Below are 13,876 nucleotides of genomic sequence, written 5' to 3' on the forward strand. Positions count from 1 at the left end.
ACACACACCTCGTGTGACTCTGCCTGCCATGGGGGACTGGGAGGGGCATGCCTGTGGGATGCCCACACTCTGGCAGGCAAGGGAAAGTGGGTGCAAAAGTAATGGCAGAGAAGGCATAGGCACAAAATGTCAAATTATTTCCAAATAGCCTTGTGTTTTAGGACATGCGAACTGTCCTATACTGCCTAGAGTGGCATCTGGCCTTCAGTTCTGAATGTCCAGCTATGCCCAGTCTCTACACTGAGGAGTTTCCAAGCTGCTGGGTGCCCAGCCTGGTGCTGCTGAGAGTGAACATCAGCACTGCCGCTGGGGCTGTCCTATTAGCAGTTTCTCCCCAGGGATGGTGCTCTGCAGAAGCACCGCAGCACCGTGTGCAGAGGGCACACTGGCCATTTGAGCATTACTGACTCCAACTTCTGGTCTTCAGTCCTCGATCCCCAGTTCCCTGGTCCAGGCACTGGGTTAGATCACACTGGATCCCAGCAGAAGCCATGAAGAGCCATGGCCAGAGCCCAGATGGCCATCTGTGCAGCTTTGACAAAGCCTATGGACTGCCACTCCACAGACCATGCTGAGGGATGAAGCAGCTCACTCCAACCTTCACCTCCCTTCCTCTGGGGCCTTGGGCCAACTTGTCCTGAGCTTTTCGACCACTGCTGCACATTCTGCTCCAGCACTGTCCCTCTTTCAGTTGAAAGTGTGTCCTTAGAAAGTGGCCATCTGGGCGGCGCCTGTGGCTCAGTTGGTAAGGCACCGGCCCCATATACTGAGGGTGGCGAGTTCAAACCTGGCCCTGGCTGAACTGCAACCAAAAAATAGCTGGGCATTGTGGTGGGCGCCTGTAGTCCCAGCTACTTGAGAGGCTGAGGCAAGAGAATCGCTTAAGCCCAGGAGTTGGAGGTTGCTGTGAGCTATGTGATGCCATGGCACTCTACCAAGGGCCATAAAGTGAGACTCTGTCTCTACAAAAAAAAAAAAAAAAAAAGAAAGTGGCCATCTGCAAATTGCTGCCTCTGTGATTTCCCCTCAGGGGACCAGCCCTGGGGCTGACGGGAGTGTAGCTGGAGCTCCAGGGTGCTGGGTGGCCTCCACTGCCCTGCCCTGGCCCTGGGACAGAGGTGCTGGCACATACAGTTTGCTCCAGGTGAGCTGATAGAGGGGGGTTGTGGCTGAACGTGAGCTGCCCACGTCTTGTGGAGTCCCTATGACCCACAGATGGCTGGGGCTGCAAGAGAGATGACACTCGATATACAGGCAAAAACAAAAACTCACATAATTTTATCAACAAAAATACAAATGCTAGTTGCTATAACAAACAGTTCCAATCGAAGTTCGTTACCAAAATTTATGTACAGATTCAAAGCCTGTTTTTTCTTCACTACTTATTTCTGAAAAATGGTGTAAGGTTGAAAAATCCTCAGTCGCTTTTGGGACTGTTACTTCCTGAAAAGCAAACTTAAAAATGTCCTCATAGGCGGCGCCTGTGGCTCAGTGAGTAGGGCGCCAGCCCCATATGCCGAGGGTGGCGGGTTCAAACCCAGCCCCAGCCAAACTGCAACAAAAAAATAGCCGGGCGTTGTGGCGGGCACCTGTGGTCCCAGCTGCTTGGGAGGCTGAGGCAGGAGAATCGCGTAAGCCCAAGAGTTAGAGATTGCTGTGAGCCGTGTGATGCCACGGCACTCTACCCGAGAGTGGTACAGTGAGACTCTGTCTCTACCGGAAAAAAAAAAAAAAAAAAAAAGTCCTCATAGCTTAGAATGGGCTGAAAACAAAAAGAAAAACATACCAAAGTTAGAAGAAGTACACACATTACATTACCTTGTTCCAAGCAAATAGTTTAGGTACAAATGAAATTTGAAATTGATTGTATCATTAGTGGTACCATCACGCAACATCCTCATCCCTAAACCCCACCGTGGTGTGCAGAAGCGCACACAGGGCTCATGGGAAAGTACGCAGGGCACCACCCTAGCGCTGTTTTCCATGGTAATTGGTTATGAACTCCATGCTTACAGTAGACACAGCACTTGCCTGGGAAAAGACCTTCTGGGTGAGCTGTGTGAAGGGAAGGGAGGAGGGCTGCCTGGACCTCTGCCAGGTGAGGTAGGTGTGATATGCCGGTGCCGGTAGATGTCTGAGGGGTGCCTGAGCACATTTTATGTATTCCAACCGAGGCACAGTTTTCTGCCTTCACCTACTGTTTCTTGTGAGATCCAAATTATGCTCAAATTGTTCCCTATTGTATCAATCATGCTGGAAGAAAGTCCTGTTTTCAAAACTAGCCAGTTGTAGTGACAGGAGCCTGTAGTCCCAGCTATTGGGGAGGCTGAGGCAGGCAGAGCCCTTGAGCCCAAGGGTCTGAGGTTCTTGTGAGCTGTGACACCACAGCACTCTAGCCTGGGTGACAGGGTGAGACTCTGTCGAAAGAAAGAAAGGAAAGAAAGAATAAGAAAAGGAAGTCTTGTTTTCAAAATAAGCATTAGAACAGAGCTGACCTTATTAAGAATGGGTCTAGTCAGGGGTCCAGGGAAATTCTGGTTTAGAAAACAAACAGTATATCCCTGAGAACCAGCAACACTATTATTTCCTTCCTGAAGTGTTTCACTTATCTTTCGTTCTTATGGTATTTGGGATGAACCGTTTGGGAAGAGATAACAGAGGAAGGGTGCAGTAAAAGGAAGACAAGAAGGACTCCGAGGCCATCACAAAAGGGTTAACACTGGGCAGTCAGTCAGAGCCAGGAGGGGTGGGGGCAGCACCTAATTCATTATTCACAGACTGAAATGGGATGTGATTTCAGAATCTCTGTAAGACTTTGTAACTCTGTAAATTCAGAATTCAGACAAAAAGCCCCTTCCCTATATTCCCTGAACTGGGGCTAGCAAAAGCTGAGCCCCAGCATGGATGAGGAGTGGGCAAGCCTGGGAGGAGAGGTCGGAGCAAATGCCCTGCTCAGGTGGCTTCCCTCTGGCTTTGGTGTGACCCATTTCTGCAGCTCCTCTGCCACCAACTTACACCTTTCCTGGCCTAGGAAGACAGGACAGCCAAACACATGGCAGGGATGAAGGCCAGGGAGCAGCAGACCGGTTCTCCAAGGCCGGCAGCCTCCTCCAGGGCCAGCGCTCCGAAGGCCTTTGGGTGAGGGAAAACTTCCCACTCACGGTGACGACAGCATGTTAGAAATACCTCGGGAAGGGGGACGACCACGGTTCTAGTCATCCAAGGTCCACCAGGGCATAGCTGGAGAGAACCACACTCCTTTGGAGCAGAAGTGGTCCTGGGTGGCTGAGGCTCTGCGGATCTCTCTAGGAGTTGAAGGGACTGAGAGGGCGGTCCAGACTGGACTGGCGGTCCTCGGAAGCCCTCAAAGTCCCCCCACGTGCTGCTGTGTTCCCCGGGTCAGGTGGGGCGCCCTTCTGCTGGAGGGAGCCGCAGGCTTTCCTACCACGTGGGAGGATGCGGGCGCGGAGCCTCGTCCACTCCACGTCGCTGCCGCTGCGCCTCCCCACGACCTCCTGGAGGTCCCGCCAGCCGTGCATGGCCGACAGGACGCGGCTCGGGGGCATCCACGCCGCGCGCTGGAGGACCGGCTCGCGGCGCGCCCTAGTGCCCTTGCGGAACTCACACGGCCCGGAGCAGCGACCCGCACGGGGCTGGGAGGGCGAGGCCCCCGAGGCACACGAGGACCTGCCCAATTGGGGTCGAGGGACGCGACTGGGGCGCTCGCGAGGCCCGGGTGCGAAGAGTGGGTGTGATGCCCGGCCTCCGAGAGTGGGGGTTTCGCCTGCACCGGCAGCGAGAAGGTCTGGCGCGCCCGGCCCTCACACCCACCTCGGCCACCGTGTCGCTACCACCGCCCGGCGCGCGGGCACAGCTGGCAGCCGCCTGTCACCTGGGCTCGGCGCAGGCCGGTTGCTCGGCAACGGTGCGCGCCAGCCCCGCTTCCGGCTTCCGTACGCCGCAAAGCTCCGCCCTCCGCGCCACCACCCGGTACCGGGCTCCTTACGTGCAGGAAGCCCGGGCGTCTGCACCTCTTATTTAATTGCTAGGAGTCTCCGTGCCTCTGTGAGTTCCCAGATGCATCACCCCACGTCGAGCAACGCGCGCCCTGGGAATGAGATCGCTAGCTTACTGCCCCAGTCTTGGCACACCGCCACCAAAGCCCCTGCCCGGGGCGGTCCTGGCCAAGCCCCGGAGCGTCGGCCCCGCCCGCTCGACGTTGAGGTTGTGGCTGGCTGCGGGCGGGGCTGTCTGTGCAGCGATGTGACGTCTGCTCAAACCAACTCCTGTGGGGGAGGATGAAGGTCAGCTGCCTGTGGGCCAGGAGGAGGGGCGCCACCACTCCCCCTCAGAATCCCTGGCCTGCCCCTGGCCTGGTCACTAACCAGCCCAGGGGGGCAGGGCGGGGACCGCTGCCCCTTACGCCATCTCCAGTCTCCTGAAATCAGCCTTGCTTGACCTTGACTCCCCAACCCAACCTCTCCAGACTGACCATCCTGGCCGCCTCCTGTGGGCAAGGGGAGAACCAGGCAGGCCCTGGTCAGAACCCTAATCCACACACCCCCAATCTACCTCCAGCCTCACATTTCTCCCACCTTGCGACCTCCCTGAGCCCTGTCCAGTGTCTGTCTTTCTTGTATGAATCACCCACCCCCTCCATCGTCCTTCTTAGGCAGCTACTGAAAATTTTAATTTTAAAAATGAGACGATGAGATCATTCTCTGCACCCTAGACAGTGGCCTCCTTCCTCCCCTTCCCACAGGACAGAGCAGCCAGACAATGCAGTGTGGGAGCTCGGCGGACAGATTGCCCAGAACTGGGCCTTGGCAGTGACCTGAGGGATGATGAACAGACACTGTCTGGGTTTGCAGACACTGCCTCAGCTTGACCGGAGGCCCAGGGGTCTGCTGTCCTCGTCTACTACCTGCATCCCTCATCTACTGTCCTTGCCACTGTTGAGGTCCAGGGAACCAGAAAGGGGGTAGGAGTGTTCTCCTTGTATGCAGGTGGAGAAACTGAGGCCAGGCTCAAAGGCCTGTGTGAATCACACAGCTGGGACTGGAGCAGTTTTGCTGGCCTCAGCAGTCCCCACTCCCATCTGGGCCTCAGCTCCCAGGTAGAGAGGATGGGGAGCCTTGTGCCCCAGGGTGGCTGGAGGGAGAAGTGACTTAGGGAGAAAGCAGCCTCCTTAGGCTTTAGTTCTCAGCCCCCAGGTCCATAGGTGGATTGATAGGTAGGTGACTAATGTTCCCCAAAGATGCCTGTGTCCTAATTCCAGAACCTGTGCCTATGTAACCATACAATGTAAAGGGGACTTTACAGGCATGATTAAATTAAGGATCTCAAGCTGAAGAGATGGTCCTGGATTATGTAGTTGAGCCCAGTATAGTCACAAAGGCCCTGTAAGAAGGGGACAGGACATTTAAAGAGAGAAGCTATAAAGACAGAAGTAGTGGCTAGAGGGCACAGGATGCTGCAGGCAGCCCCTGGAAGCTAAAGAAGATGGGAGACAGGTCTACCCTGAGGCCTCCAGAGGAACACCACCCTGCCAGTACCCAGAACTGGAAGACAATAAATGCACTATATGTTGTTTTGTGTGTGTGTGTGTGTTTTTTTTTTTTTGCAGTTTTTGGCAGGGGCTGGGTTTGAACCCACCACCTCGGGCATATGGGGCCAGCACCCTACTCCTTTGAGCCACAGGCGTCACCCATGTTTTGTTTGTTTCTGAGACAGAATCTCACACTGTTGCCCAGGCTAGAGTGCTGTGGTGTCATCACAGCTCACAGCAACCTCAAACTCCTGGGCTCAAGAGCTCCTCCTGCCTCAGTCTCCCCAGTAGCTGGGACTAAGGTGCCTGCCACAACACCTGGCTATTTTTTAGAGATGCTAAAGATGTCTTGCTCTTGTTCAGGCTGGTCTTGAACCAAAGCAATCCACCCACCTCAGCCTCCCAGAGTGCTAGGATTACAGACATGAGCCACTGCGCCCGGCAACTTTTTCTTTTTCTTTCTGTTTTTTTTTAGAGACAGAGTCTCACTTTATCACCCTCAGTAGAGTGCTGTGGCATCACAGCTCACAGCAACCTCCAACTCCTGGGCTTAGGCGATTCTCTTGCCTCAACCTTCTGAATAGCTGGGACTATAGGCGCCTGCCACAACGTGGCTATTTTGTTGTTGTTGTTGCAGTTTGGCTGGGGCCGTCGAACCCATCACCCTCAGTATATGAGGCCAGTGCCCTACCCAGTGAGTCACAGGCACCGCCCAACTTTTTCTATTTTTTTTTTTTTAATGCAGTTTTTGGCCGGGGCTGGGTTTGAACCCACCACCTCCGGCATATGAGGCCAGCACCCTACCCCTTTGAGTCACAGGTGCCTCCCACAACTTTTTCTATTTTTAATAGAAACGTGTCTTGCTCTTGCTCAGGTTGGTCTCCAACCCCTGAGCTCTGCCTTGGCCTCCCAGAATGCTGGGATTACAGGCATGAGCTACCATGCCTGGCCTGTATATTGTTTTTAGGGACTGCATTTGTGATGTGTTATAACAGCAGGAGGAAACTAATATACATGGGTGACCTCTGGTGACTCACTAAAGAGGTGCTTCCTGGGGGAGCTGAGACTCAAGAGGAAGTCGTAGGGCTGACCCTGATGTTGGGTGTCTGGCCTTGGCTTCAGGAGGGATGGGCACAACCCAGGTAGTGGGTAGGTGGACTCTGCTCTTTAGCAGTGTCTGGGCAATTGTACTTACTGTTCATGGCACAGTTGTGTGGGACATGGTCTAGGCCTCTGGGGTGGTGGGCAGAACAGGCTGATGCTGAAGTTAATGGTGCCAGCTACTGGGGAAGATTCAGCCAGGAGGGGTGGGACCTCAGTAAAGTTAGGGTGTGGGAGACACAGGCCCCGACTCCCTGAGGGCTATGCAGGGGCAGGTGCAGGGAACCAGGAGCAGGCGCCCATGTGGCCCTCCCAGGCTCCTTTCTGGCTAACTCATATTTCAGGAAAAATCAGAGACAACATAGAAAAACTGCTCCCCAAACAATGAAGAGAGCAGAGAACGACTCCAGTGCCGGGTTGAGGAGTTGGATGAGTTATTAGTGGTTCCTTGCCTCTTGGCGTGCAGAAATTTCTTTTGCGGGAACATCTTTTTTTTTTTTTTTTGCAGTTTTTGGCCAGGGCTGGGTTTGAACCTGCTACCTTTGGCATATGGGGCCGGTGCCCTACTCCTTTGAGCCACAGGCACCACCCCGCAGGAGCATCTTGCCAGCGAAATTCGCTTCTGCCCACCCTGTGAGGTTGCATCGTTAAGTCCTTCCACAGTTAACTATGCAAGGTTTTTATGTTGCATCTTCATCCACCCCAACCTATGTTTATGGTATTACAATTTCCCACTAGGCGGGGTTCTGGTATTACAGTTGGCTAAAGAGCATTGTCCACAGTACATCAGCTGTGCTATAGCAGGGCCATCTCAGGCCTTGTCAAGGTAAGAAAGTGTAGGGCAGCACCTGTGGCTCAGTCAGTAAGGCACCGGCCCCATATACCGAGGGTGGCGGGTTCAAACCCGACCCCGGCTAAAATGCAATCAAAAAATAGCTGGGCGTTGTGGCGGGCGCCTGTAGTCCCAGCTACTTGGGAGGCTGAGGCAAGAGAATCACTTAAGCCCAGGAGTTGGAGGTTGCTGTGAGCTGTGTGATGCCATGGCACTCTACCAAGGGCCATGAAGTGAGACTCTGCCTCTACAAAAAAAAAAAAAAACAAACAGAAAGTGCCAGGCACTTCCCCACGTCTCCTAGTTTTCTGCCTAGCCTACTTTGTAATGATGCTGGTGAATGGGGAGGGGAACAGCTTCCCCTGTGCAGAGCAGCCAAGCCTCCCCACTCCCAGCTTCAGGAGTGAAGGGGCACAGTCCACACTGCACTCTTGTAAGGTGAATCAGTCTCATTTGTGCTCCTTGAGTTACAAGGCTCTGAGAAGGAACATTTCTAGTACTTGGGCTGCAGTCACACCTTAAAGGAAAAAATGTGCCAGAGACCCTCACCAAGTTGTAGCTGGAGACAGATCATTTGCCTGGAGTAATGGACCATTGCACTTAATCCCCTACCTCTATTTACACAATAACTTTCAGTTAGTGATATAGGGAAGTAGGCAAACTGAACAGACAACCCAGCCCTTTGTGGTTCATCTTCATCGTTGTTTATCTCCAAACAAGATATTCCTGGTTTAGAAAGGTGTGTATGTACTTTGCTGTATTAATGCTGATAAGGAATATTTACCTTTTGTCTTCCTTGTTCTTGGATTATTTTTATCTGATGAGTTTGGGTATATAAGAAAGTGAATAAAGACGGCTGATTGCTGCTGTGCCTGAGCGAGCACCAGCCATCCCTTTTTTAAATCAATCATTTCGTCTGCGGTGCTATCTCTGCATCATTGACTGGAGGCCTGGTGGACAGCAACAAGGAGGAAGGAGCCAACCTCAGTCCTGGGCAGGTCCCACCCCACCCATGGCCCCATGATGCCCCATGGCCATCTTGGCATCTCCCAGAATCACCTGTGATGAGCAAGGACTGGCTGTGGAAGGATCCCTTGCTCCAGAAGCACCAGGCATCTTGCTCCTCTGTGATCCTCAGGCCTGAGTCCCTAGGGTGTGTTGGGGAGAGTGCCTGTCTCCACCTGTCAGCTTGTGGTGTTCAGGCTACAGGAGCAGAAGGGCTGGTCAGAGCTTGCTGTACCTTCCCCAGATCCAGAGGGGCAAAATGCTGAGTTTTCTGCCAGGGAGGCTGGGGGGGTATCCTGGATTGGACTATGAGCACAGCTCTCTGACATGTCCTGCTGTGAGCCCAGCTGTGTGAGTGCAGAGATGGGGGACCAGAGGGCAATGCTCAGGCCTGATACAGACATTCAGCTTTGGAGGAGACTGAGGCACTTAGAGGTCAGAGGATGGCTGGTGTAGTCAGATAAGAGGGTGCTGGGTAGACAAATGTCCCTACCTGCTCACAGTGGTCCTAAGAACAGCAGCATGGAGTGCTCCCCTGCTCTCTGTGCAAAGGTCTGAGGGTCTGTGATGGGAGCAGTAGTGGGGGCAGGCAGCTGCTGAGGCAGCCCAGAAGCTCCTTCCTCCCCTGCACGGGGGGCAGGGCTAGGGGCAAGTCTACAGCCCAGCTGGGGCAGGGCAGGGACCAAGGCCGAGCTATTTCTGCTTGTGGTGCAAACAGACATCAGTCACTGACACTGGGCAAAGCTGCAGAGGACAGCAGCCAGTCCAGCCATGGGGGCGGGGGTGGGGACAAGGGCAGCTTCTTCCCCAGGCCCCTCCTGTGCCTGCACCAGACATGGAGGGACCTGGGGCAGGCTGTGGGCAACCAGTGGTGTGGATCCCAGTGTCCCTGTCCTGAGAGTTCTGGGGGGTGGAGCCTGTGCGTGTTGGGGGAACAGGTGGCACCCCAGCTGCAGCAATGGCCCTCCCACTGGGGGGGGGTGCCCACAGGGGTGTGGGGCCTCGTGTGTGCTAAGGTGAGTGAGAATTCGGCTTGTGTGGTGATGCTGGGGGGTCTTCAATTCCTGAGCCAAGCCTAGCTGCTGTGGCCTTCCCCAGCCAGGCATATGTCCCTAGAAGGGTTATGGGGAAGGCTGGAGCCAGGCACAGTAGCAGAGCTGGGGTAGCCCCCTGCTCCCATGGCTGTCATCCTGGAGCCAAGTTTGGGCTTCTGAGGCTCTGGGTAGGGGTGAATTCTAGCTGGGCCCTGGGGAGCAGACTGACTTGTGGCCAGTCACTCCCCATCCTGCCGCCCGCCTGCTATCTGTGGGGGTGCACTGCCCCAACATCCGGAGTGAGATGGACACTGGGTGCCATGGGTAATGAGGGTAAGTGAGTAGTCCCTGAGTGGGGAAGTTCTCTGGACACAGCCCAAGCTGCCTTAACACACGGCTAGGAAATGACCCTAAGATGGGAGTGGCAGTGCTGGCCCCAGTCTGGGTCCTCACTCGCCCTAACAGCCAGGGCCAAACTGCAGCCCTGACAGCCAGAGCCAAACTGCAGCCCTGGCACTTGGTCTGGAGCACAGCCAGACTCTTCCTGTCAAGGGATGTCAGCCTCTGAGAAGAGGGGCAGCCCTGGGGCCGGGGGCCCATCCCATCCCCCATCCCACCCAACCCCCTATCCTAAGCCTGGGCTCCTGAGCCAGGCTGAGTCACCTCCTGGCTGCAGGTGACCATGCTTGCCCGTTACCAGGGCCAGAGTGGAAGTGGACAGCCCTGTGAGGTGAGGGTCCTGGGTCCAGGCATGCCATCACCAGACTCTGGGACCAACTCTGGGCCAGGGTGGGCAAGCCCAGTGCACACAGCTCAGAGAGGTCTCAGCTTCCCCAGGCTGAGGGGTAGGAACAGGGTGAAGTCCTCCCAAGTGTGACGTCCCTGTGCTCCAAGGACATCAGCACAAGGCTTCTCCACACTGAGGTTCTGCTCTCAGTCGGTGCCCACCAAGACAGCCTCGAGGTCTCTCTCTGCTGAAGGGGAGCAGACTGAGCACAGAAGGCAGCTCAGCAACACATCCAAAGTGGACCCAACCCCCTGCTGGGCCCGTCCTCACCCTCCCCACAGTGCTGATGGGAGCTCCCATGGTCCTGTGTGGACCCTGCCTGACAGAGACAAGCCCCTGGCATTTGGATGGGCACACACCTAATGAGGCTGGGGACGCAGTAGGTCTGTGCAGCAAGGTCACTGTTTCCACAAGACCCTTATTCCCAAGTTTCTGTTGCCAGACTCACGGTCACAGAGCATGGGTTGGCCAAGACCCCTCCCCTGGACAGATGCTTGGGCACACCCAGGGGCACAGACAGAGGCACACACACTCAGGCACCCTGACAGCTCTCCCTCTGTGCCCTGGAGGTGACTTCCCAGAAGGCAGATCAGGGAAGGTCCCCAGAAAGAGAAGTGAATGCAGGGTGTCTTCCCTTAGGCAGTACTGCTCAGCCTGGCAGACCGTCACCACAATAGAGGGTGAGACCCATGCCCAGTGTGTCCACCTGACACCCAGGGTTGTGCCCCATCACGCGTGTGCTCGAGGGGAGGAAGCTGCCAGGCCTCTTCCCAGCAGTGACTCGAGTGTCTGTCTGACCTGCTGCTGGAAGGTGGCCCAGTGGCTGCAGCCCGGCTGACGGGAACTGGCAGGGGTGTATCCTCCTACTCAGCAGGCTCAGCTGAGCCCTGCTGGCTATGCATGGTCCCCAGTTGAGCCTCGAAGCATGTGTGCACCTGTGTGTAGATGTGCCTGCCTGTGTCCTGAGGAGCATGTGGGCCTGGCTGTGTCCTCTAGTGTCTGTGTGGGTTTGCCTGCCTTTCAGTGCTGGGTCATATTCAAGGTGACCTGTGTGTGTTGGTGTGTGCGATTTTTTTTTTTTTTTTTTTTTTGGATTTTGGCCGGGGCTAGGTTTGAACCCACCACCTCTGGCATATGGGACTGGCGCCCTACTCCTTGAGCCACAGGCGCTGCCCAGCGTGTGCGATCTTATCTATGAGTATATTTGTGTGTCTCTGGCCTTTCTGTTGCAGCCTCCTCCTATCCCAGGAGAAAGTAAATGTGTGTGTGTCCATGTGTCTGACTGGAAGTGCCAGGCATGACCCTGGGTGGTGCCTGTTCTTTCCTGGGTCTGTTTCAGCCCACTATCCCTAAGTGCCTGCAGTATTCCACTCCTGGCCCCCATATGCCCTCCCTCAGGTCCACCAGGCCAGGCTTCAGCCAAGTAACTCTGCTGAAATAGAGTTCTCTTGGGCCCTTCCCTCCATGCCACAGATGTGCCACCCTCTGTGTGGTGCCAGGGCCCAGGGAGGCGCTCACCCTGCCCACTCAAGGCCTCACAAGTTCCCTCTGCCCACCCCACATTCTCAGCCCCTCATTGGTCTTTCCTCAGCTCTCATTGACCTCAGAGACAGACTTGCTTGGAGCCATAGGTGGCCCCTCCTGCCCTGGGAGCCCCTTCTACAGCCTTGCTTCCCTCCCCCACTGGGGCCAGCTCCCAGCCCCAACCCTCTTACACCCACTTCTGCACACACATTACTCCCTCCCTCTGTCCAGAACACTCTTCCTGCATCCTGCCTGCCTCACACTTGACCCCTGAGGTCCTAGCTTACACTGCCCTACAGGAGTCCAAGGCCCCTCTCCACAGCCCCCCAGCACCGCACCCACAGAACACCTTACTTATCTTTGCAGGCTGCGAGCCCCAACCCCGCCTTGCACAGGGTCAGAGGGCCCTAGTACCCTGGGTCCCAGACCTTTGGCTGTCGACAAGAATTAGCAGAAAAGATAAATCCTGGGGGAGGGGATCGTGGGCTCCAGGATGGGCCCCCACTGCCTTCCCGCAGCCTTGCCTGGGGCACCCTGTCCTCCCTAAACGTTCTTGTTCCCGTCTTTGCACCTGCTGACCTCTCGCAGCTGAATAATGCATCTTGTCCTAACTTAGGAGTTCAGATCTCAGCCCCGTCACTCTCCCCTGTCCCCACCCCCATGGGCTCCCGCGGACTCTACTTGCCCCTCAGGCTGCCCCCACCAACTGAAAGGTCTGTCTCCTCCGGACTGGGAGGTGAGGCCAGCGGCAAGACCAGTAGACTAGACGTGGAGTTCTGGGGGCCCTTCCCTGGCTGGGGGTCAAAGTTACCTCCCCAGACCCCAAAGCCCCCAGAGCAGGGGGCGTGGGGCGTGGCTGGGACTGCAGGGCGGGGCCGCGGCGGCAGCAGCCAATGGGTTGAATGAGGCCGCTGGCACCGCCCACTCGCGCTCTGCACTGGCTGGGCCGGGCTGGGCGGATCCGGGTGGGGTCCTGGCTGAGCCGCGGGGTAGCCAGGCGCACTGTGTCCGCAGTGCGAGGCCCGCCAGCCGCGGCGCAGGACGTCGGAGGTGGAGTGCGGCGCCGGCTCGCTCCGGCCGCCCGGTGCGCCGGAGCCGGGATCTGCGACTGAACGCCACAGGCCGCCGCCGGCCCTCACCGCCAGGCGCCAAGATGTGCGACTGCTTCCACATGGTGCTGCCCACCTGGCCCGGAGCCCCCGGCAGCGGTGCGCCTCCTTCCCGCCTGCAGCCCGCTCCCCTCGGGGCGGGAGGGCTCCGCTCGAGGGCGTGTGCCGGGGCGTGTCCGGGGTCGCGCAGTGCGGGCCTGGGGCGGGGGTCTAGCGCGCGGTTCTCGGCCTTGCTGGCTGCTCGGGGTCTCTGCGTCTCCTCCCGCGCCTCGCCTGGTTCCTATCCCCGCCTCAGTCCCCGCTCCTCTCGCGGGCCTGTGTCCTCCTCTACCTCTGTCTCTCGGGTCTCTGACTTCTTTATCACTCGCTCTGTGGCTCACGCCTGTCTCTCCCTCTCCCTGTGGTCCTGTCTTGCTGCTAACCCTCTGGTGCTGCTGAGCTCTGGAGCAGGGCTGCATGTCTGAGTGGGGCGTGAGAACTGTGGGCCGCCAGGACCTGCACCAGGCAAGCACTCTCACCTGTCTGCCGGGAGAGCAGCCTGGCTGGAGCAGAAGTTACTGCTTTGTTCCTTGGGCCAAGGCGACAAGAGTGGGCTGGTCTGTGTCCACAGTGTGGGTGTGTGGCTGGATCACTGGCCAGGTGTGGCTGTGGCAGGGCTGGACCTGAGGTCTGGGGCTTGAGCAGGGTCAGAGATCAGGCCACAGAGTCCCCCAGCACTGGACAAGGGAAAGTGGGTGCTGCCTACAGGAATGACCCAAGGATGGTCAGTACTCCTTCCTCTCTGAGCCACCAGCTACAGAATGGTCCCTGGTGGTCTTTTCTGCCCTTGTCTTGGGCCTGGTTCCAGGGCCTGGGTGTCTGAGCATCTTGGCAGGCAGGGTGGGGCAGGGCAGGGGCTGTCTGTTAGGCTCTAGTCAGTAATGCAGCATCCTGGCC

The 13,876-nt window shown here is 56.7% G+C and overlaps 1 protein-coding gene across 1 annotated transcript; it reads right to left on the reverse strand.

Annotated features, from left to right (window-relative positions):
* Positions 1–1,627: 1,627 nt before the first annotated feature.
* On the reverse strand, positions 1,628–10,204 carry CLBA1 (clathrin binding box of aftiphilin containing 1). The gene is made up of 8 exons (XM_053594074.1): positions 10,184–10,204; positions 9,220–9,310; positions 8,988–9,111; positions 4,493–4,507; positions 4,133–4,286; positions 3,446–3,847; positions 3,187–3,321; positions 1,628–2,417 (listed from the first exon to the last, which is right to left on the reverse strand). Exons 1-8 carry the CDS (start codon positions 10,202–10,204, stop codon positions 2,157–2,159), a joined length of 1,203 nt encoding a protein of 400 aa, XP_053450049.1. The 3' UTR covers positions 1,628–2,156.
* Between the last annotated feature and the right edge of the window lie 3,672 nt (positions 10,205–13,876).

This window comes from Nycticebus coucang, chromosome 6, assembly GCF_027406575.1.
Source record: "Nycticebus coucang isolate mNycCou1 chromosome 6, mNycCou1.pri, whole genome shotgun sequence".
NCBI lineage: Eukaryota > Metazoa > Chordata > Mammalia > Primates > Lorisidae > Nycticebus > Nycticebus coucang.

Bases quoted from the DNA above. Each gene is read 5' to 3' on its own strand.
- CLBA1 (XM_053594074.1), bottom strand. From the start codon at position 10,204: ATGGTCACCTGCAGCCAGGAG. The intron at 9,112-9,219 runs GTCAGTGACTGA...CCCCCCGTGCAG, and splicing joins CCTCTGCAGCTTTGCCCAGT to GGGAGGAAGGAGCTTCTGGG. The intron at 3,322-3,445 runs GTAGGAAAGCCT...CCGCCCTCTCAG, and splicing joins CGCCCGCATCCTCCCACGTG to TCCCTTCAACTCCTAGAGAG.